The 20,293-nt window shown below is 38.9% G+C and overlaps 1 protein-coding gene across 4 annotated transcripts in view; it reads left to right on the top strand.

The window, feature by feature from the left end:
- LOC126106314 (1-phosphatidylinositol 4,5-bisphosphate phosphodiesterase) overlaps positions 1-20,293 on the top strand; it is a 409,255-nt gene that overhangs the window by 356,139 nt on the left and 32,823 nt on the right. For all 4 annotated transcript variants that reach the window (XM_049912540.1, XM_049912541.1, XM_049912542.1 and 1 more), the window contains 4 exons: positions 3,536-3,742; positions 11,751-11,915; positions 15,960-16,164; positions 18,672-18,896. In XM_049912540.1, the coding sequence (XP_049768497.1) occupies positions 3,536-3,742; positions 11,751-11,915; positions 15,960-16,164; positions 18,672-18,896 (802 nt within the window). The remainder of the gene's footprint in view (positions 1-3,535; positions 3,743-11,750; positions 11,916-15,959; positions 16,165-18,671; positions 18,897-20,293) is intronic.

The following is a 20,293-nucleotide window of genomic DNA, read 5'->3' as shown; positions in this document are numbered from 1 at the left end:
CAAGTGTTCGGTATGCCAAAGTGGTATATAGGACAGATTTTCTTATTCAAATGCTGTTGTTTTATGTCGTAAGGATCTGTGACTGTTCATGAGAATTAAAGTTCAAATAAAACAATTGCCTGTGTCAGTCACTCTTTTTATTTCATCCAAAGATGTGTTACAGGAGAATAAACACTCATCTTCAGGTGGAACAATGATATTGTGTTACACATGTGCTTGCTTGTGTACTGTAACAGATTCAAAACAAAACCATGACAAACAACTGGCTGCATTCAGCTAGCAAATATGTAACACACAATCATTATTCCACCTGAAAATGAGAGTGTAAACTCTCGGAGCATGTTAAAAGACGAAATAAAAAGAGTGACTGATGCAGGTAATTGTTTTATTTGAACTTCTATTGTTTTAAATGATTCTGCTGCTTGCAGGGAAAGCACTGGATGGTGTCCTAACTGCAGAATATGAGATTGGGAGGACTTATTTGTGTTTTTATGATATGGTGCCCAGGAATTGTATTCCATCCAAAGATGTCTTTTGCAACAGAAATCAAAAGTATATTGAAGTAGGAGGTGATTTTGTCTGCCTTTACTTAAGGCATTCTGTAAGTGCTCATTCAGTTTAGATTCTAACAGCCGTATCTCTGCAGCCAATTTTAAGGAATGTTTTATTTGAATTAGGAGTCATGTAGTTAGGCAGAATGATGTTTAATTTCAACACATTACAAGAAAATGTGCACACTGTAGTGTAATTATGATTAAACTCTCTGAGATAAAGTGTGAGAGAATGTGCTCCAAAATAATGAAATTTCTCATATCTATTTATGAAATATCGGGAACACTCATAAACTTCTTATTTTTGCAGTGTTTACACTGTGTGGTGTCAAAATCTCTGGAAAAATTTGTATACTGATTGTCAACTTACTTGCAAAAAAAATCACAGGTGTAGAATTGTAGAATCATCCCTTTTTGCCACTTCTCATCAAAGAATGAACCCCCCCCCCCCCCCCAACTCTCTCTCTCTCTCTCTCTCTCTCTCTCTCTCTCTCTCTCTCTCTCTCTCTCTCTCTCACATGTAGTAGCCTATAATACTATAATATATATTCTGTATTCGGCACCGTAGTAGGTAGTGCGGTGTTGATGTGCCCAGATTCAGGATGAGGAAACTACCTCATAGCTGAATGCCTTGGTGTCTGGTAGAATTCCAGGATGTGAATAAGAAAACTCTAAACGAGGTTGTGCCATAGGTTGTGGATGAATATGTTTGGAATGCACTTGCTAATAAATACAATGTCCTGCACTGTGTATCAAATAGAGTACTGTTCACAGTTGTGAGGAACATGTAGAGGGAAAGAATGGTGAGCAGAAGCAGGGCCACATATGTTTTGGGACAGAGTGTGGAGTGACAAAGTGATGGGAAAGTGTCAGTAAGTTGTAGGGCACAGTCCCCAAAATGCCCTATGTGCAACTGACACTGGAGCGGTAATTCAGTAGTGGATGGCGGTGTTTTGACAAGTCACTGAACTTCCAACTCCAAACTTTGAACCAACTGATCCATCAAAACTTTTCAGTTGTTCTAGAACTGGATGAGGCAAAGCTTAAATAATTTGGAGTAATTAATTATTTCTATGGTTTGGTCTCTGCAGTTCATTAGTTAGCTTTTGTGTTCTGTGACAACAAGAAATATAAAAATAAAGTTATGTCCCTTTAAAAATAAATCAGTAAAACTCAGTTTTTAAAATCAGTCTGTGTATATTTTAATGCAAATAATACACACTGAAAACTGAAGCTCTTACATGAACATTTTTTTCTGTTGCATAGTTACTGCATAAACAATTTGAGATATCTCGGAACGTGTTAACCGTATTAACGCAGCAAAATAATTTAAGAAACACTCACTGCATTTAGCTTTTGTTAATAATAAGGTGTAACTGTGGCCATTATATGAGCTCATATTTATTTATTATTTATTTATTAACATAGGACCATTTTAGTGAATTTTACAAAATGGATTTTTTTCCTGTTGGCCCATTTGCCATTCCCTTGAATCTCAACTTTATTTCTCCCTCTCAAATCGCCCTCTCCTCTGATCTGCCTGTTGAGTTTGTTTGGTAGTCTGGTTTTTTGTCTCTAGTTCCTTGATTTTATCCTTTTTATTTTTTTGTATTTTCCTTTGTAATTTTTAGTTGTGTCATGTCTTCTGTGATTTCTGTGATCTATGTATTTGCTCTTACTGTTGTCTAATTTCTTAGTAGTCCTTCTCATGAATCTGTTTGGGTGCCCCTTTCCAGTTCCATTTCATGGAACAAGTGCTGTAGCTTCAGTGTGTTGGCTCACTCTAAAGTTGGCTGAAATGTATATGGCCAAAATACTAGACGAAGAAAAAGAAGAAGAAGAAGAAGAAGAAATAGTTTACGTGTCTGCACTCTTAAGTGTAGTGGATCAGTCAATATGATAGTCAAACTATTGCCATACACTTTCTAATGAAACATAGCTCCATCACTTCAAACCACCTTGTGTGAAAAACCACTTCAAACCATCTTGTGTGAAAAACCACTTCCTCCAGCGGTTGCTGCAAGTCATTGCAAAAGTCAGAACTAAGGTCATTGTCTGGAGTAGTAAGAACACACAAGAGCAGGGTTTTACATGTGGACGTGTGCTTAGAATGCAACAGGCACTCAACTGCAGTGCCCGAAGTCCTCTGCATGTTCCTGTGGAATGATTCCCGCCATGCTCCACCTTGTCTGCCAGAGATCCTGGCCAGCCCCTTCTCTTTGGACCACATAAACTGCCAATCTTGCGGAATGTGTTGCACCACCTGTAGTTTGTTCTGTTTGTTGGAGCTTTGACCTTATGTCTGGTACAAAATTGTCACTGGATGGTCACAACTTGCTCACATTTAGGGAATCTGAGGACATACAGTTGTCTTCTGAAAGCCTGTAGTTACTTACGGGTAACTGTGTATATTCCAAGGCACAGTTGGAAGACAATGGTGACTTGCAATCTCCCTGTCTTAATCTAGTTTTCATAAGAACTGCTTTGGAAAATTCACCTCTGATTTGGATTTAGATTTTGTAGCAGTTAAGGTGAATTCACCAGTTTGTCTAATTTTTGGTGGAATCCGAAATTTAAGATGATTTTTCTGTGCACACAATCATATGTGTTCTTAGAATCTTCAATAGTTATTGCAAGAGACTCATTTCACTACCTGTGACATGGTGAGATTAATTTAGAAGTGATGATTTGTCGTGCGCAGCCTCCGCAGGACCTGAGGCCTCTCTGGTATTAACCTACCCCTCTTTCTAGCTGCCTTTTAATCCTACTGTACATAATTCTGGAGAAAACCATACATTTGCATGCAGATGTCAAAAATTTGTGCTTGGCCCTGTAAATGTAAAATTAGCTTTGACTTTGACAGTTGTGTACATCACTGCACAATCTGTAGCTAGCTCTTAATGATCTTCTGTTTTAAATTTTTAGGTAATTAGACAGAGAAACTGTGACAAGGAAGTAGTACTGTAAATTGTAACGTGCCACAGGTTTTCTGGAATGCGGGCTGCCAGATGGTGTCGCTGAACTTCCAGACGTCCGACCTGCCCATGCAGCTGAACCAGGGGAAGTTTGAGTACAACGGGAACTGCGGCTACCTGCTCAAGCCGGACTTCATGAGAAGGGCCGACCGAAGTTTCGACCCATTTGCCGAATCCCCAGTGGATGGTGTCATTGCAGCACAGTGTGCAGTGCAGGTAAAATTTGGTCTCGTTCTGATGTGCCTCTTAAATTAGTATGTCGAATAATGATTGGAAAGTTACTTTGCAAACCTCACAAATATTGTTTGACTTGGTTTGCAATATATTCTCTTCCCATTTGAGGAGAGGAACTCCTGTGTCCTTCGTTGATCATTTTTTTACATGACGCAGCAGTGTAGTTGAAGAGTCCTTTTCAGGAGAGTATCCTGGTATTCAAAAATAACTTTTTATTCCACTTCTGTTTTCATCATCATTTCAAAATGACTGACATAATACATGTTAACAAAACCACCATACTATACAGAGTTAGATCTGGAACTGCCACCAGAGAGAATTATGTACAGCCTCGACACACGATTTCAGTCTCAAGTCACTGAATGTATGACAAAATAATATTTTTTTCATATACCATTGCTATTTGACATCAACGACCCCATGTTGCTGTTTATCCGTGTTAGGATTTAAACTGTTACATACAGATAATTTTAGTGTTACCTTAACTGTAAAAGAATTTGATTTGATTTAGTGACACAATGCCAACATTTTGATGTTTCAGAATAATGGAATTTTAATTACATTCAAATATGAAAAGTAATTAGTACCAAATCTTTCAGTAATGAATAAAAATGAGTGCAGATGCATTATACTTCAGTTTTCCAGTAGAAATTTTGCTTACTGAACACAATGATGGTCTCTTTTCAAATGAAGGTATAATTTTTAGTTCTACATAATGACTAAATTTTGTTATGAAAATTGCTAATTATTCAGGCAGAATTTTACTAATACTGTCCAGTTACATAGGAAATTCTAGTTTTATTAAATACATAAGAATAAAATGACAAAAATGTGTTATATATTTACATGGCAAGTGAAACAGTTCATACTTTACAACTGAATATACAGGTGCAAACTTCTGAAAGCAAATAGCATGTGTACTTGTTTTGTCAACTTGTGATTAGCAGTAAAAGAATTGACTTCGAGTATTGAATATGACACATTGCGAGGATTCAATTTCAGTATCAGTAAAAAAAAAAAAGAGAGAGAGAGAGAGAGAGAGAGAGAGAGAGAGAGAGGAAGCTTGCAAATAGTAGAGAAAGGTGGGTAGTGTTCAATTTTTGATAGTGAAAGTGTTAAGCACTATCCTATTGTCAAATGAGTCATTTGCGCGAACAGCGTGGTATCCAACAGTTTTGTCGAAAGCAAGTTGGATTTGGAAAAATGTCATGTGTGACATCCAGTATCTGCTGGTTAAATTGTACCTGTCTCGCATTATTTTTGGTACAGTCCTCGAACCACAAATTCTCCATTGCAGCGAACGATGTTTTAAGTGAATGTATTGTGGATGATGCACTGAATGTTGTTGTAATGACCAGAATCCGAAAGTGCTCGAATGAATGAAGGAAGGAAAAATACATAAAATTAATATTTGTGAGTGGGAGGGCAGTAAACTCGGGGCACTGAGGGATAGCAGATGCACAAGGAGAGCTGGTCCTATTCCTGTAATGGATTGAGTAGAACTGTTGTAATTGGTAATTGTATTGAAAAAATGTTCCTCATAATTCATGCAGCTAGAAAGTTGTACATGTTAACTATTTTGTAGTGCTGTAATAGAGTAGTCTGATACTTGGTCAAAACTGGAATATCAGTTTCTTAAATATTTCATTGCTAAAATCATTCAAAATCCAAGAGTGGATATACATTTCTTAATTTAAAACAAGTGGTTTCAACACATTTTGCTGTAATCTTCAGGTCTTAAAAAATCTTTTTGTTGTGAAATATGTTCATTTTAAGTTGACCATCATCCCAAGTTGTCATGTGGATGAAAAACAGAACATTATAAAAAACATAAAGCACCTTGTGCAAATGGCCATGTCCATATATCTATACCACTCAAAGATGATTTTTACATCACAAAAATGCAGTAACAATCGCACACCTGCTTACAGTTGTACCTTATACACCATTTAAGGTGGATTTTCGGTGTTTAGAATAAGTCTAGCTTATGTAAACAGATGTGCTGCTGTGTACTGTACTTTTTTGTGTTTGTGTGATATATTTTTCCTAAAGGAAGACCTACTTCCACACACCCTGGATCACCACCGCCAACACAAAAAGAAATTCAAAGACACATTATTAAATTAAAAAACAGTAGAACATCTGGTGAATGTGTGATTATTGCTGAGCTACCTGAAACTCTAAGACCAAATTCTCTCTGAGAATTAACCCAAATCATTGCAGATATTTGGGAGACAGAATGGAAATGTGCACTTATTCATCCATTATAAAAAAAAGAAGACAAATCTGATGTAAATAATTATCAAAGCATATCCCTACTTTAGGTCACATACAAATTTCTATCAGCCTCTCTTCTTCAAAGAGCACAAGAGCAACTGGAAAACAAAATTGGTGAATACCAAGGTGGCTTTCACCCCAGTAGATCCTGTACAGTACAAATTTTCAATCTAAAGACCATGCTAAAATACAAAGCAGTCAAATACTGCCCAATAATTTGCATGTTTGTTTACTTCAAAAAGGCTTACGACTCAGTTGACTGACAAGCACTTTTTGATATCTTGAAGAACAGGGGTTAGATCCAAAAACCCTTAACCTCATCAAAGAAATGTTGACCAATACTACCTCCAAGGTGAAATTCATGGGTGAAATATCCGAGCCCTTCCTGATCAAAACTGGCATTTTACAAGGTGATGGTCTGTCTCCTCTCCTATTAAACCTTGTGCTGGACAAGGTCATCTGTGAATGAGGAAAGGAATTGAAGAATAAAAACTGCTGGAACCCTATACAGATGGGGCTAGTCAAGGATGACAAGAATTTCACGTTTAGCTTTTGCTGACGACTTAGCCTTGCTAGCTGATGATGAGAGAACAGCACTCAAACAGGATGAAACCCTTAAAGAATGTGCAGAGAAAGTTGGTCTGCAAATATCTTTCCTAAAGTCTAAGTTCATTGCCACAAAAACTGACGCCCAAAACTTGACTACAAAATACGGTCATATCAGTACATGGTGGTGGTGGTGGTGGTGGTGGTGGTGGTGGTGGTGGTGATTTATGGTGGAGGCGAGAAAAAATAGCACAAAACATTCACCTCCAAAAACTAAAGGGAGCCTATGGAAGAACCTACAATGTGTACAATAAAAAATGCTTGTCCAAAAATACTAAGATTAGGCACTATAATACAGTATTAAAACCTGAAGTCCTGTATGCTAGTGAAACCCTGACAGTCCACATAAAAGGTGACCTAGAAAACTTATTAAATGAAGAACATAAAATCATCACTAAGATACTAGGGACAAAGAAAATGGAAGAGGGCTATAGACTAAAATCTCGTCAGACAGCTGAGAAATTGTCCAACCGTGCAGCAGACATTAGAAAAAGGCGATTAAAATAATATGGGAATGTCTCTGGGCTTCCCAAAACAAGACTTATTCACAAAATTCTTGAATACATAGAAGGGCTTAAAAATATACCTTGGATACAAGAGGTCAAAAAGGACCTACAAAAAGTTCAGATAAATTATTCAGGTATTTTGGACAGAAAGATATTTAAGCAGAAAGTTGACAGTTTGGCAGTTAAGTCAGAGAACAAAGCTGCAAAGAAAGCAGGAACAACAAAATGGGCAGAGGAAAGGAAGAGAGCCCATGCAGAAAAAATATATATAACCCACCCACCCCCCAAATCATGGACCTTGCCATTCGTGGGGGGGGGGGGGGGGGGTTGCCTTGCGTGCCTCAGGGATACAGATAGCCATACTGTAGGTGCAACCACAATGGAGGGGTATCTGTTGAGAGGCCAGACAAACATGTGGTTCCTGAAGAGGGGCAGCAGCCTTTTCAGTAGTTGCAGAGGCAGCAGTCTGGATGATTGATTGATGTGGCCTTATAACATTAACCAAAACGGCCTTGCTGTGCTGGTACTGCGAATGGCTGAAATCAAGGGGTGAAACCACAACCGTAATTTTTCCTGAGGGCATGCAGCTTTACTGTATGGTTAAATGATGCTAAATGATGATGGCACCCTCTTGGGACAGCCAGCTATGACAAAGCTCCACCATTTAGTGAGCAAGATGTATGAGACAGGTAAAATACCCTGACACTTCCAATCATAAAGAAAGCAGATGTCGATAGGTGTAATAATTACTGAACTATCATTTTAATATGTCATGGCTGCAAAATACTGACACGAATTCCTTACAAACAACTGGAAAAACTGGTAGAAGCCGAAATCAGGGAAGATTAGTTTCTAGCATTTGTAGACATGCAGAAAGCTTTTGTCAATGTTGGCTGGAATACTATCTTTAAAATTGTGAAGGTGGAAGGGATCAAATTCAGGGAGCGAAAGGCTACGTACAATTTAGGCAGAAACCAGATGGCAGTTATAAGAGTCAAGGGGCATGAAAGGGAAGCAGTGGTTGGGGAGTGGGACAGGGTTGTAGCCTATCGCCAATGTTGTTCAGTCTGTATATTGAGCAAGCAGTAAAGGAAAAAAAAGAAAAATTTGGAATAGGAATTAAAATCCATGGGGAAAAAATAAAAACTTTGAGGTTAGCCGATGACATTGTAATTCTGTCAGAGACAGCAAAGGACCTGGAAGAGCATTTGAATGGAATGGACAGTGTCTTGAAAGGAGGATATAAGATGAACATCAACAAAAGCAAAACAAGGATGATGGAACGTAGTCGAATTAAATCAGGTGATGCTGAGGCAATTAGATTAGGAAACGAGACATTTATTGTAGTAGATGAGTTCTGCTATTTGGGGAGCAAAATAACTGATGATCGTAGAGAGGATATAAAATGTAGACTAGCAATGGCAAGAAAAGTGTTTATGAAGAAGAGAAATTTGTTAACATTGAGTGTATATTTAAGTGTCAGGAGGTCTTTTCTAAAAGTATTTGTATGGAGTGTAGCCATGTATCGATGTGAAACATGGAGGATAAATAGTTTAGACAAGAAGAGAGTATTTTCGATATATACATTGTGGATGAAGAAGAGAATAGAAGCTTTCGAAATGAGGAGCTACAGAAGAATGTTAAAGATTAGATGGGTAGATCACGTAGCTAATGAAGAGGTACTGAACAGAATTGGGAAGAAGAGGAGTTTGTGGTACAACTTGATTAGAAGAAGGGATCGGTTGGTAGGACATGTTCTGAGGCACCAAGGGCTCACCAATTTAGTGTTGGAGGGATGAATGGAGTGGAGAGTAAAAATCTTGGAGGGTGACAAATATATATTGGGGGGGGGGGGGGCCCTCTCATTTGCACAAGGTGCTTTATATTTTTAAATGTTTCCAGTTATGACAAATCTCTAAAAACATGCTGTTTTTTATCCACACAACAACTTTGAATGAGGTCTAGTTTAAAGCGAACATGTTTCATAACAAAAAGATTTTTTAAGACCTGGAGATGACAACAGTGTATCAAAAACAGTTCTTTTAAATAAAGAAATATTTATGCAATCTTGGCTTTTGTATGTTTTTAACAAGTAAAACAGATCGCTCATTCTATTTTCTCAAAGTGAGAAAATTCAATCATATTTCATTGCTGTAGTCCAGAAAGTCCTTCCTTGTCTGCAAGATGAAACCTGAGGATGTCAGTGGTCTTAGTGCACTAGACTAAGAGTTGCATAGAGGATTGTTCAAAATAACTGAGTATACTTGCCCACTGATTTCATGTGGTGACTACACTACATTAAAGGGAAGACAGTCACACCATCTTGTAGCCCCGGGTTTTTCAAAGCATTGCAGAAAAGTTGAGAGGTGCTAACATTTCAATTTCCTCTTCACAAGAAAGTGCCAAGAAGAAAGACTAACTTGGCTTATGCCAGTATATTCCAGCTGAAGAATGGGATTTCTCGAAGCAACTATTGAGTGAATAATGGATTTGAATGTCAATCTGACAAAACCCTTTGATTATGGACTGAAAATATAATTCTGTATATTGGACTGAAAATATAATGCTGTTTATATATGTTGCAATGTTACTAGTCTTCTACAACTGATTTAACGTGGCCGAATTGGCTAAACAGAACAGACCAGCAATTGGAAATGACTCACCAAAGGCAGAACTGCTGTGTCATCAATAAATACACAAACAAAAGCTACAGAGCTTTGCTAGCTTTCGCAATAAACTTCCTTTTTCAAGCTTGTAAGGAAAACATGCACACAATCACTCACTCACATGCACACGCCTGGTTCTCTATATTGTGCTCAGTCGATTGTCAGCTCTTTCGTGGCCCACGGTGAGTGTACTGGGATGAAGTGTGGGTGTGGGGTGGGTTAGAGTGGGGTGAGAGTTGAGTGGTGGGAGGGGGTTGGGGGGAGCGTCTGCAGCCTAGCTAAAACACACACACACACACACACACACACACACACACACACACACACTGTTGAGTGGGGGGACAGTGAGTTACCTTAAGTCCAAGCAGGTTAAGTCAGCAAAGGATGTGCTATTGCGGCATGGATTGTGAAGCAGCCATTGAAATCTCACATGTTGTGTTGGCAACAGTTTAGCGGTGGCCGTTCATCCTAATTGACACTTGGTTGGTTGTTATACCAATGTAAAACACAGTGCAGTGGTTGCTACAGAGTTGGTATATAACATGGCTGCTTTCACAAGTGGTGTAGAGTCTTGTACCACAAGGAAGCAAAGGAGGGGATGTCGTTATCGGTGGCTGTTATCGTCTTTCTACAACACAAATGCACACATCAATTAATACGGTTCTTTATTTACATGAAAATTTACTTAACTAGAGTCGAGTCCATGTGTTATGGTACAAGCTCATCAGTAACAGTCCCGCTATAGTCACTAATCTGATCGCTACATACTGTTTTAGCTTGTGATGAACTGAACCTGCTCTGCTCATAGACTATACAGCTTTGTGTAATACTGTAATAAACATTGCGATGGACATAGGCTGTTTATTTTTTTAAACAAAAACTTGCAGGTTTTCTGTGAAAACCAACTGCAATAAGAAATCCCGTGCAGTGCTGTGCTGTGAAAATATGCAGTTTAGTTTACTTTCTCACAGTAAGTTTTAATTATGATATCAGGGCATCTATACTGCTATGCAAACTGTTTCTCCTAGAGATTTTCTTTCTCCTTGCATATAATTAAAAAAAAAGTGTATGCACAACAAAGTGCTGTTCGTTTTATTCGTCGCAGTTGGTTTTAACAGAAAGCAGGAAAGTTGTATTTATGGTTTATGGGCTTATGATTAGAATACCGTTGTGGAATCTGAATCATTCAAAAGTTTGCAGTCCTTCCCATTCACAAATTAAAACCGTGCAGAACATTTTCGTTGAAGCTCCTACCCTCATAGACCCAGCAGCTGGAGAGGTTTCTCTCATACCCTGTATACCAATGATCCCCACTGATTTACTCATTCATTTCAGTTCCCAGTCGAGGATTTCTTTGCAACGCCAATAAAAAAGGCTCAAAGTCAGAGGGAGGAGGGGGGGGGGGTGAGTAAGTGGACAGAGAGGGGAGAGGAAAAGAAGACAGAGGGCGGGGGGGGGGGGGGGATAGACAGAGAAAAGGGGGCAGGAGGAGGAGGAGATTGATAATTAGAGGGGGAAAGGGGAGAGGAACTGAGAGATTACAATGTACATCCAAATCCCATATGTATTTAGCAATTGCAAAGTATTGCTGGGTTACATACTCTATTGTGGGACCTGACATACTATGTTCATCTGCTCTGAGGGCCGTTGTGACCCACAGCTCACTATTATGAAGATAAAGACTACATCCATGTATAAATTGTGTCGTAACACTGTAGTTGGCCAAGTAGAATGATGTAATCCGCACAGTCAAAAGCGGAGGTTTTTGGAGCATCACAGAATATACTGAAAGCATAATTTTTCTTGTTTGGTCTTTCTAGGACATCATTTGTGAGGACATCAGGAAAAGAGTCAGCTTTCTATTATGAGCCACTGTAGTGTTTGTGTTGCAGCAGTGCAAACAAATGACTAACATTAGCACACTTATTGTTGCAGGTAATAGCTGGGCAGTTCCTGTCAGACAAGAAAGTCAGCACTTATGTGGAAGTAGACATGTACGGCTTGCCTACAGACACAATAAGAAAAGAATTCAGGACACGCATGGTTCCAGGAAATGGGCTGAATCCAGTGTACAATGAAGAACCGTTCCTCTTCAGAAAGGTAAAATGTGTTTTCTACTATGAAATATATAGTGGTAGATGTGTGTAGCACATGAAGTCCTGCTTGTTCTCTTTGCAAATGCTCTACTGCAGTTATTGATGAGGAAGAAGTTGTTAAAGTGTAAATAGTGAACATTCTGCCACTTCTTTTCTGTCTGACCTGTCACGTCTGTAATACATACAAAGTTAAAAACACTTCTGTCTAGCTAAATGGTTTCATTTCCTCATTTTTGTTCAGTGCCCTTCGTGCTGCGTGGTGTGTTAGCCAGATGAAATATAAGTTATAACCTGTGTATATTGTTGAATGCAATTTTAATGATACACTAACAAAACAATTTGCTGAGATTATTTCCATAGAAATATGTATATGGGAGAACTATAAAATTATGGGACAGAATTAATGTTGAGTACATACCTTTCTATATATTATACTTGCCAATTCAACTAAGTGTTTCAACTCAGGAACGGTTTAAGATATTGTAAGTCTGTTTTCAGCCAGGCAGATGTGAAAAAAGTCATCACTAAACAACATATAGTCTCTTTCCATAGCTATGTTAATTATATAGGTACTGGTATTATCTTAGTATTATCAGATGACACTATAGTAATTTCTGTAGATAATATCATAGTTCTAAACTAGATGTATTTTACAGTGTTTCACTCTACGGAATCTGATTAGTACTATTTGAGAATAAGTTTCATGTTAGAAAAGTTAAATTAAAATTTATAGATGTTGTAATTTCTCCAGAATGATTGATCAGATTTTGAAGAGTGAAACGTCATTGAATTCGACTCTTCGTAGAACTATAGAACTAGTAGCCCCAATTACTATCATATTGTTGTTAATCTGACATTGTCAGTATAGAGACAGCAATTTGTTATTTCTATGAATGTTGACTTTTTGAAAAATCTGTTAGCCAAAATTGCATATAGAAAAATAGGTAACTAGTTTTGACTGTTTCTGGTCACTTTCAGATCTGAAAGATATTGAAATATATGGTTGCAAGACAGTGATTGCAATCAAGATTAATAGTATTTACCAAAGATTTTAACAGAATTATGGAACAATTCATACCAGAATATAAAAAGCCATGTCTACGATTAGAGGACACTTTTCTCAGTTGTCTGTTAATAACAATTGCAAAGTACATGTATCAGCTGTTTTAAAATGAAGTAAAAATTGGACATGGAAGCATCATAATGCGAGTCTATGTGTGCCATAGATGATCTGATAATAGCATAAAAATTGAAACATATCATTAAAGCCATGTCCTCAAACTTGTGCTTGTAATATAAGACACACACTTTTGTCATTCATTCAAAATGACACAGAAAATAACTGTGCTGTCTGGTGACAGCAGTAGTCAAAGTTTCCACAAGCTGGTCATTAGCAGATTGACCACAGTTAAGTGCTGAAGCTCATAGGTGAAGAAAATTCCAGGAGGTGTCAGTACAGTATATTACAATCTCAAGTAGTATAATAAGTGGGATGCAGTTAAGTTTTAAAGTAAAACCAAAAATCTTTAAATTTACAATTGCTGCAATGTAATTATTAGAGTAAAATAGACTAATTGCATAAATACAAACACAAAGCTGCAAAGATAGTTCTTGCAGATGGTGTAATGTTATGAAATCTTTTATTAAAATAAACTGGACTAACGGTATCCTAATGTATACTGATCTCTATAACAGGTATTTTGCATGTGTACAGCTGAAAGAAATTTCATTGGCTTAGGTTGGCTTAAAATTATAGAAAATGTAAAAAAAGTCCAATATATGTGGTCATTACAATGTTAGGACATAGTCTCTTTGTAATGCTCACATGTACTGGCAGTCTTTATATTTTGTGTAATTTTAGACAACCCATGTTAATGTGATTTCTTTCATCTGTACACATAAACAATACTTGTTATAGAGATTTTCTGTGTCACTTTGAATGGATGACAACAATGTGTCTCTATGTGTATTATGTACTTGTGCATGAAGACGTGTCTTCAATGTAATGTTCATGTAATTTTTATACTATTACGTGTTCATTTGTCTCACTTACTTCTCTGTCCAGGTTTTACTTAATTTTATGACAGCTGATGTATATACACTTGATGTTCCCTTGTGTTGTCAACAGCCAGTTGACAAGTGTCCTTTCCTAATAGGCACACCATGCAACGAGCATTTAAAGATTGTAGTAGGGAAGGCAAATGGTCAACATCAGTTTATTGGGAGAACTTAAGGAACGTGTGGTTCATCTGTGAAGGAGATCACGTATAGAACTCTGGTGCAACCCATTCTTCAGTACTACTGGAGTTTTTGGATCCCCACCACGTAGATTACAGAAAGACATCGATGCAAATCGGAGGTGGGCTGCTAGATTTGTTACCGGTAGGTTTGATTTACATGCAAGTATTACAGTGAAGCTTTGGGAACTCAAATGGAAGTCCCTGAAGGGAAGGCGACATTCTTTTCAATGAACACTGTTGAGAAAATTTAGAGCACCAGTACTTGAGGCTGACAGCAGAACAATTCTGCTGGTGCCAGTGTACATTTTGCTTAAGGAATGAGACAATAAGAAAAGAGACATTAGGACTTGTACAGAGGCATATAGACAGTTGTTTTTCCCCCTCTCTGTTTGAGAGTCGAACAGAAAAGGAATGACTCGTAGGGGTATGAGGAAACCTCTGCCACACACCGTATGCTGGCTTTTGGAGTACGTATGTAGATGTAGATATATATTCTACTCTGTTCTGTTCCATAATTTTGTTAAAATCTTTTGTAAACTTCATTAATGGTGAGTGCAATTGCTGTCTCGTAACCCTCCATTTCAATGTCTTTCATATCTGAAGATGACTGGAAGTGGTTGAAACTAGTTATCTGTTTTCCTACATGCAAACATGGCTAATAAAGATTTTACAAAAAAATCAACAGTCATTGCCCTAGGATTTATTTGAACATGCAAATATGATACCAATATCTGTGTAATTAATATAGTTAGAAAAGGAAACATTACATTGTTTAATGAGGATTTTCTCTCGCAACTTGTCTGGGTGAAACAGAATGATCATATCTTAAAGGATTTCAGAAGTATCTGATGTATTTGACACAATTCCTAGATTTTAGAACCTTCATTTCCTTCGCGAGACGGACCCACCCATGGTATGGGCGAGGGAAGGGGAGGGGCACACATCTGCATCAAGGAGGGGAGGAGGACTGTCACAGTCTCATTCCTCAGGTCTATTCAGCACCTCCTCATTACTCTTGCCACACATTCCTCGGCATTCTTCCACAATTCCACATTTCCAAAACTTCTGTTCTCTTCTCATCTGAACTGCTTATCATCATCCACAAGGCTACATTCAAGACAAATACCTTGAGAAAAAGTTACCAACACTTGAATTAATGTGCAGTGTTTACAAATTCAAAATAAGTGTACCTTGACATCGAGCCGAATGGAGCACATAGCTTCGATACGTACCCTAATGGCAGGCATGGCAGTACAGCACTAGGACCGCACTTACAGAATTGCGGTTGTGTGGCTTCATTTAAATACAGTCTAGTGTGTTGGCCAACACAGTTAAAGATGTCAAACACGTAGACAGTTAAGCATGGCATCTGAAACTGTTTTTCTTCAAAATAATCTTCATACCGTTGTTGCACCAGCCAGGCAGATGGAGTGGGCAAGTTTTATACCAATGAAATTGGACTATACTACATTACCTTCACTTTACTTTTGTCGATGCTCATCTTATAACGTCTTTTGGAGACACCGTCCATTCTGTTTGCCTACTGTTCTGAGTCTTTGCCATCTCTGAGAGAATTACTCTATCTTTTGAATACCTAGAAGTTTTTATCTCTTCCTCCGAACTTCGATTCCCTCCCCAGATTTCTCCTCTGTTTCATTCACCGCACTCTCAAGATGTGGGACGGATAAAGTGACGGTAGGCCCCGACCCATCTCGCTCCCTCTTCGGCTGCCACTCCCCTTTCCCAGTCACGGCCCTGGGCAGACTGTGAGATGCACAACAACTTAAGCCAACCTGAACTGCCTGCAGGTGGTGCTGCCCGATCTGGCGGTTCTGCGGTTCGGTGTGTACGACGAAAATGGGAAGCTGCTGGGGCAGCGCATCCTGCCACTGGACGGCCTGCAGGCTGGCTACCGCCACATCTCGCTGCGCACGGAGGCCAACTTCCCCATGTCACTGCCCATGCTGTTCTGCAACATCGAGCTGAAGATCTATGTGCCTGACGGCTTTGAAGGTACGTCATTCTGATATCTGTCCAAGGGTGGGGCATACCGTATTTACTCAAATCTAAGCCGCACTCGAATCTAAGCCGCACCTGAAATATGAGACTCGAAATAAGGGGAAAAAAAATTCCCAAATCTAAGCCGCACCTGAAATTTGGGACTCGAAATTCAAGGGGAGAGAAAAGTTTTTGGCCGCACCTCCAAATCGAAACAAAGTTGGTCCATTGTAATATGAGACACAATTTAGGTCGAATGAATGACGATACAGCCACATAATGTTAGACTGTGATACAGCTACAGTAGTTTGGTTCGAGTCGAAAGCTTAGCAGTTAAGCTGTACCAGGTAGCCATTGCTATGCGTCAGGCGCTCCGTCCGTATTTATACGGATACCCTTCCTTTTTCACGTGCTTCGTCTGGTTTGAATCGATTGCTTATTTTGCTTTGATCTGATAAGTGCCGCTTTCAATGTTATAGGTGTTGACGTCAGTCACTCTAAGCTGAAAATGCATTGCTATACTGTGTCATGCATTGTTTGTCGCTTTCTGATAGTGCGTGTTTACGGCCTGTCGCTGCTCGCGGCATGGCTTGCTTTTGTGCGCGCTACCACCGCCTACAATTAAAAAAAAGAGAGGAATCGTCACATTAGTGAAAAAATGGCAAGAGACTGCTATTTGTTGTTACTTACACTGCTGCTTTCTTTGATAATGATCAACAAGAACCAAATAATAGACTGCGTATGATATAACATGTTCTGAACGAGAGTTTGGCGAAAATTTTTCTCCGTTTGAAAATCTTTGCGGCTGCTTCTTTAGTACATCAAATTCTGCACAGAAATTAGTCATCTTAGATTTAAAAATCTAGTCAATTGCCATGCTTCATTTCTGACTGTATCACTATTAGGCATAAGAGTAATACGAATATAAACATGACACAATACGTATATTCTTCCGCGTTTGCTGTTGTCTCACTCTAGTTTCATAGTTCATTTGGCAGACAGGATTTAAATGAGATAGAAGCAAACACGAAAGAATACATGGCAAAATGTTTATATTCGTATTTTTCTTGTGGTGAAGAGAATACTGCATGTGATTCAAATTTCATCAGGTTCCTGTTAGCAACCATCTCTTCTCACAGGTAGGAAAAAATTCATAACGTAGAGTTGGCCATATTGACAAAAATCCCAGTATTACCAGTCGGATTTTCGTAGTACATTGAAATTCGAAGATGAACAATACGGAATTTGTATTTACTTCGTTGGATAATGTATGAAAATGCAGTGGTCGAAACTCGGGCGGAGAAAAATGCTCGTCTTCCAATTTTTTTTTATTTTATTTACTGACACAGAGGTTTTGGCGCCAGTATTCATCTTTGTGTCTACAAAGGATGCCTGTGTAGCGCTACATACATTCGACGGCAGAAGTTAGTTGTGGCGGCACCTATGAACATTTTTCAGAACTTCCGCTTGCTTTGCACTCAATTCTAAGCCACAGGCGGTTTTTTGGATTACAAAAACCGGAAAAAAAGTGCGGCTTAGATTCGAGTAAATACGGTACCTGAAATGATTGCGGTGCACTAATTGTAGAGTATAGATGTCTCTGGAGGGAGATTCGCAGAACGGAATTCTTGCTGCTCGACTGGTGTGGGCTGTTTGTCTGTAAGCTATCAGCGAATTTCGGAGGTCTGTACTACAGATGGGTACTGTTCGAAAGTGTCGTGTGTTTTCTACACCTGTTTTGTCAGCATTTTAGCAGTTTGCATTTTATGTTAGGGATGACCTAGGCTTAAAGCTTTGAAGAGATAAGTGGAGGACAGTCCGTGTTTGCAACAAGTGTTGCAGCTGAGATGTTGCTATTTTGGGTTACAGGAAAATCACAAGGTTTTTATGTTATGCATTCACTTTTCCCCCAGATTTTCTGACAAGGTTTTACAATACTCTAGAAACAAAAATATTATATTTAAGGTATTTCATTATTTATCAGCTTTCTCAGTAAAAGTATACACTTTTGAATACAGAAAGATTCAGACTTGTAAAACTGGATTTATTAAAATTCCCTAAAATTTCCCTATTATTTCCTAAAATTGTGACTATCTGTGTTTCTTACAACACCTTTGAATGGTAATACTGCTTAAACCATAAAATTTTGAAAGAAGCCAAAGTATTATTTAGATGATATAAAAACAGAGCTTTCAAAATATGTATGTCAGTCCATAGCTTACACTTATTAAAGGATTCAGGATTTAAGTGCAAGTTGTTTGTCTCAAGCTTGATTTTTATACAGTTCATTATATGAGATGTTTCTACATAAAATCTTTGTACGAGTGTCATCATTGAAATCTTCAGTCACATTGTGAAGAATAATGGTTGTGAAAACACAGCTTGAAAAATAATTTTGTTACGTCATGTACGTGCAGTATAGTAATTAGTTAAGCAAAAGAAAGAAGAAAAAGTAGTGTTTACAGTGCAAGTGGAATCAGAGCAAGTAGAGTTGTAACACTTGCATGCTTCTCCATTAACAGATTTCATGGCCGCACTGTCGGACCCGCGTGCCTTCCTCTCTGCACAGGAGAAGAGGGCACAGCAGATGAAGGCAATGGGCATTGAGGAGACAGACATCTCAACGCAAGGGATCGTGGGCGGCGAAAGCGGTGGCGGAGGTGGGGGAGGTGGCGGTGGGAAGAAACCCAGCAAGTCCGGCAAGCAGGGTGGCGGAGGCGGCGGCGTGGCACCGGAGGAGAAGAAAGGCGAGTTCTGCAGCTGTAATCACATCATCACCTGCAGGCAATGCGTGAAAATTGTTGTATTTGTCTGTCGCAACTGGTTGTCTTCTAAATAAATGTTGCACATCTAATAACTCACTTTTTTATGCCAGGTCTCTTCAACAATCTACAGAAAAAAAGATACATTTACTTTACATTTTTTGTTGCGAACACATTAAACACATTAAACAGATTTATAATATACATTTGTCTATCTGATAAAAAAATCTGCTCTAAGCGGTGGCAAGATAACACATCTATAAAAGATATTAAAATTTGCAAGCTTATATAAACGATGACTCTTTTTTCTGGCAGAAAGGTTGAAGAGGAAGGAAGAGGGGTCAACGAAAAGAATTGGTGAGGTTTAGGAAAAGGAGTAGAGTCTGGAAAAGTTGCCCTGAACCCCAGGTCAGGGGAGACTTACCGGGCAAGATGGGAAGGAAGGACTAATTGTTGGGCACTGCATTGGATGAGATTTGAAAACCTGAGAGCTTAAAGGTGGAAGATAGGGTAATACGCAAGACAGAGATAATGGCCAAAACATTGAGCATGAGTTCATAAGAACAAAAAGCTAAGTTCATTGTATGCAATAGAGGTGGAGGGAGGGGAGGGAGAGAAAGACAGATCAGAAAATGAAAGATAGTAAGGGAAGAATCAAACTATGGAAAATCCAGGATGTAATGTAACAATATTATAAAAAGGAAAGTTGCAACTCACTATATAGCAGAGAAGCTGAGTCACAGATAGGCACAACAAAAGGACTGTCACAAATAAGCATTTGACCAACAAGGCCTTTGACACGCACACGCACACACACATGCACACGCACACGCACATGCACATGCACATGCGCGCAGACGTAACTCATGTACACATGACTGCAGTCTGGCAGCTGAAGCCACTCTGTTGTGCGGCTACAGCTGCCAGAGTCTGCAGTCGTGTGTGTGAGTTGCATTTGTGTGCATGTGCATGTGCGTGTGCATGCGCATGCGCGCGCTCACTTTTGATCTATTTTTGACAAAGGACTTGTTGGTTGAAAGCTTATTTGTGACAGTCCATTTGTCGTCCCTATTTGTGACTCAGCATCTCTGCTATATGGTGAGTAGCACCTTTCCTTTTCAGCGTAAAGGAAGAAATAGTTAATGTGAAGAAACACTGAGACCAGAGAAATTAATGAAAATTAACCCTATGTGGATGGCGAGAACCAAGGACACACTGTAGTACCAGTTACCACCTGTGGCGTTCTGAGAAACTGGTGCCTGCAGGAAGAATCCAGATGGCACATCCGGTGGAACAGTCATGACTGTCATGTTGCAGAGAGTGCTCTCCAAAAGGAAATTGTGTGTTTTCAGTGTACACCCTCTGCCTGTGCCCGTTCATCC

Source organism: Schistocerca cancellata, chromosome 10, assembly GCF_023864275.1.
Source record: "Schistocerca cancellata isolate TAMUIC-IGC-003103 chromosome 10, iqSchCanc2.1, whole genome shotgun sequence".
NCBI classification, from domain to species: Eukaryota; Metazoa; Arthropoda; class Insecta; order Orthoptera; family Acrididae; genus Schistocerca; species Schistocerca cancellata.
Note: the sequence above shows the minus strand (reverse complement) of the source record. Positions and strands in the feature narration are given on the sequence as shown.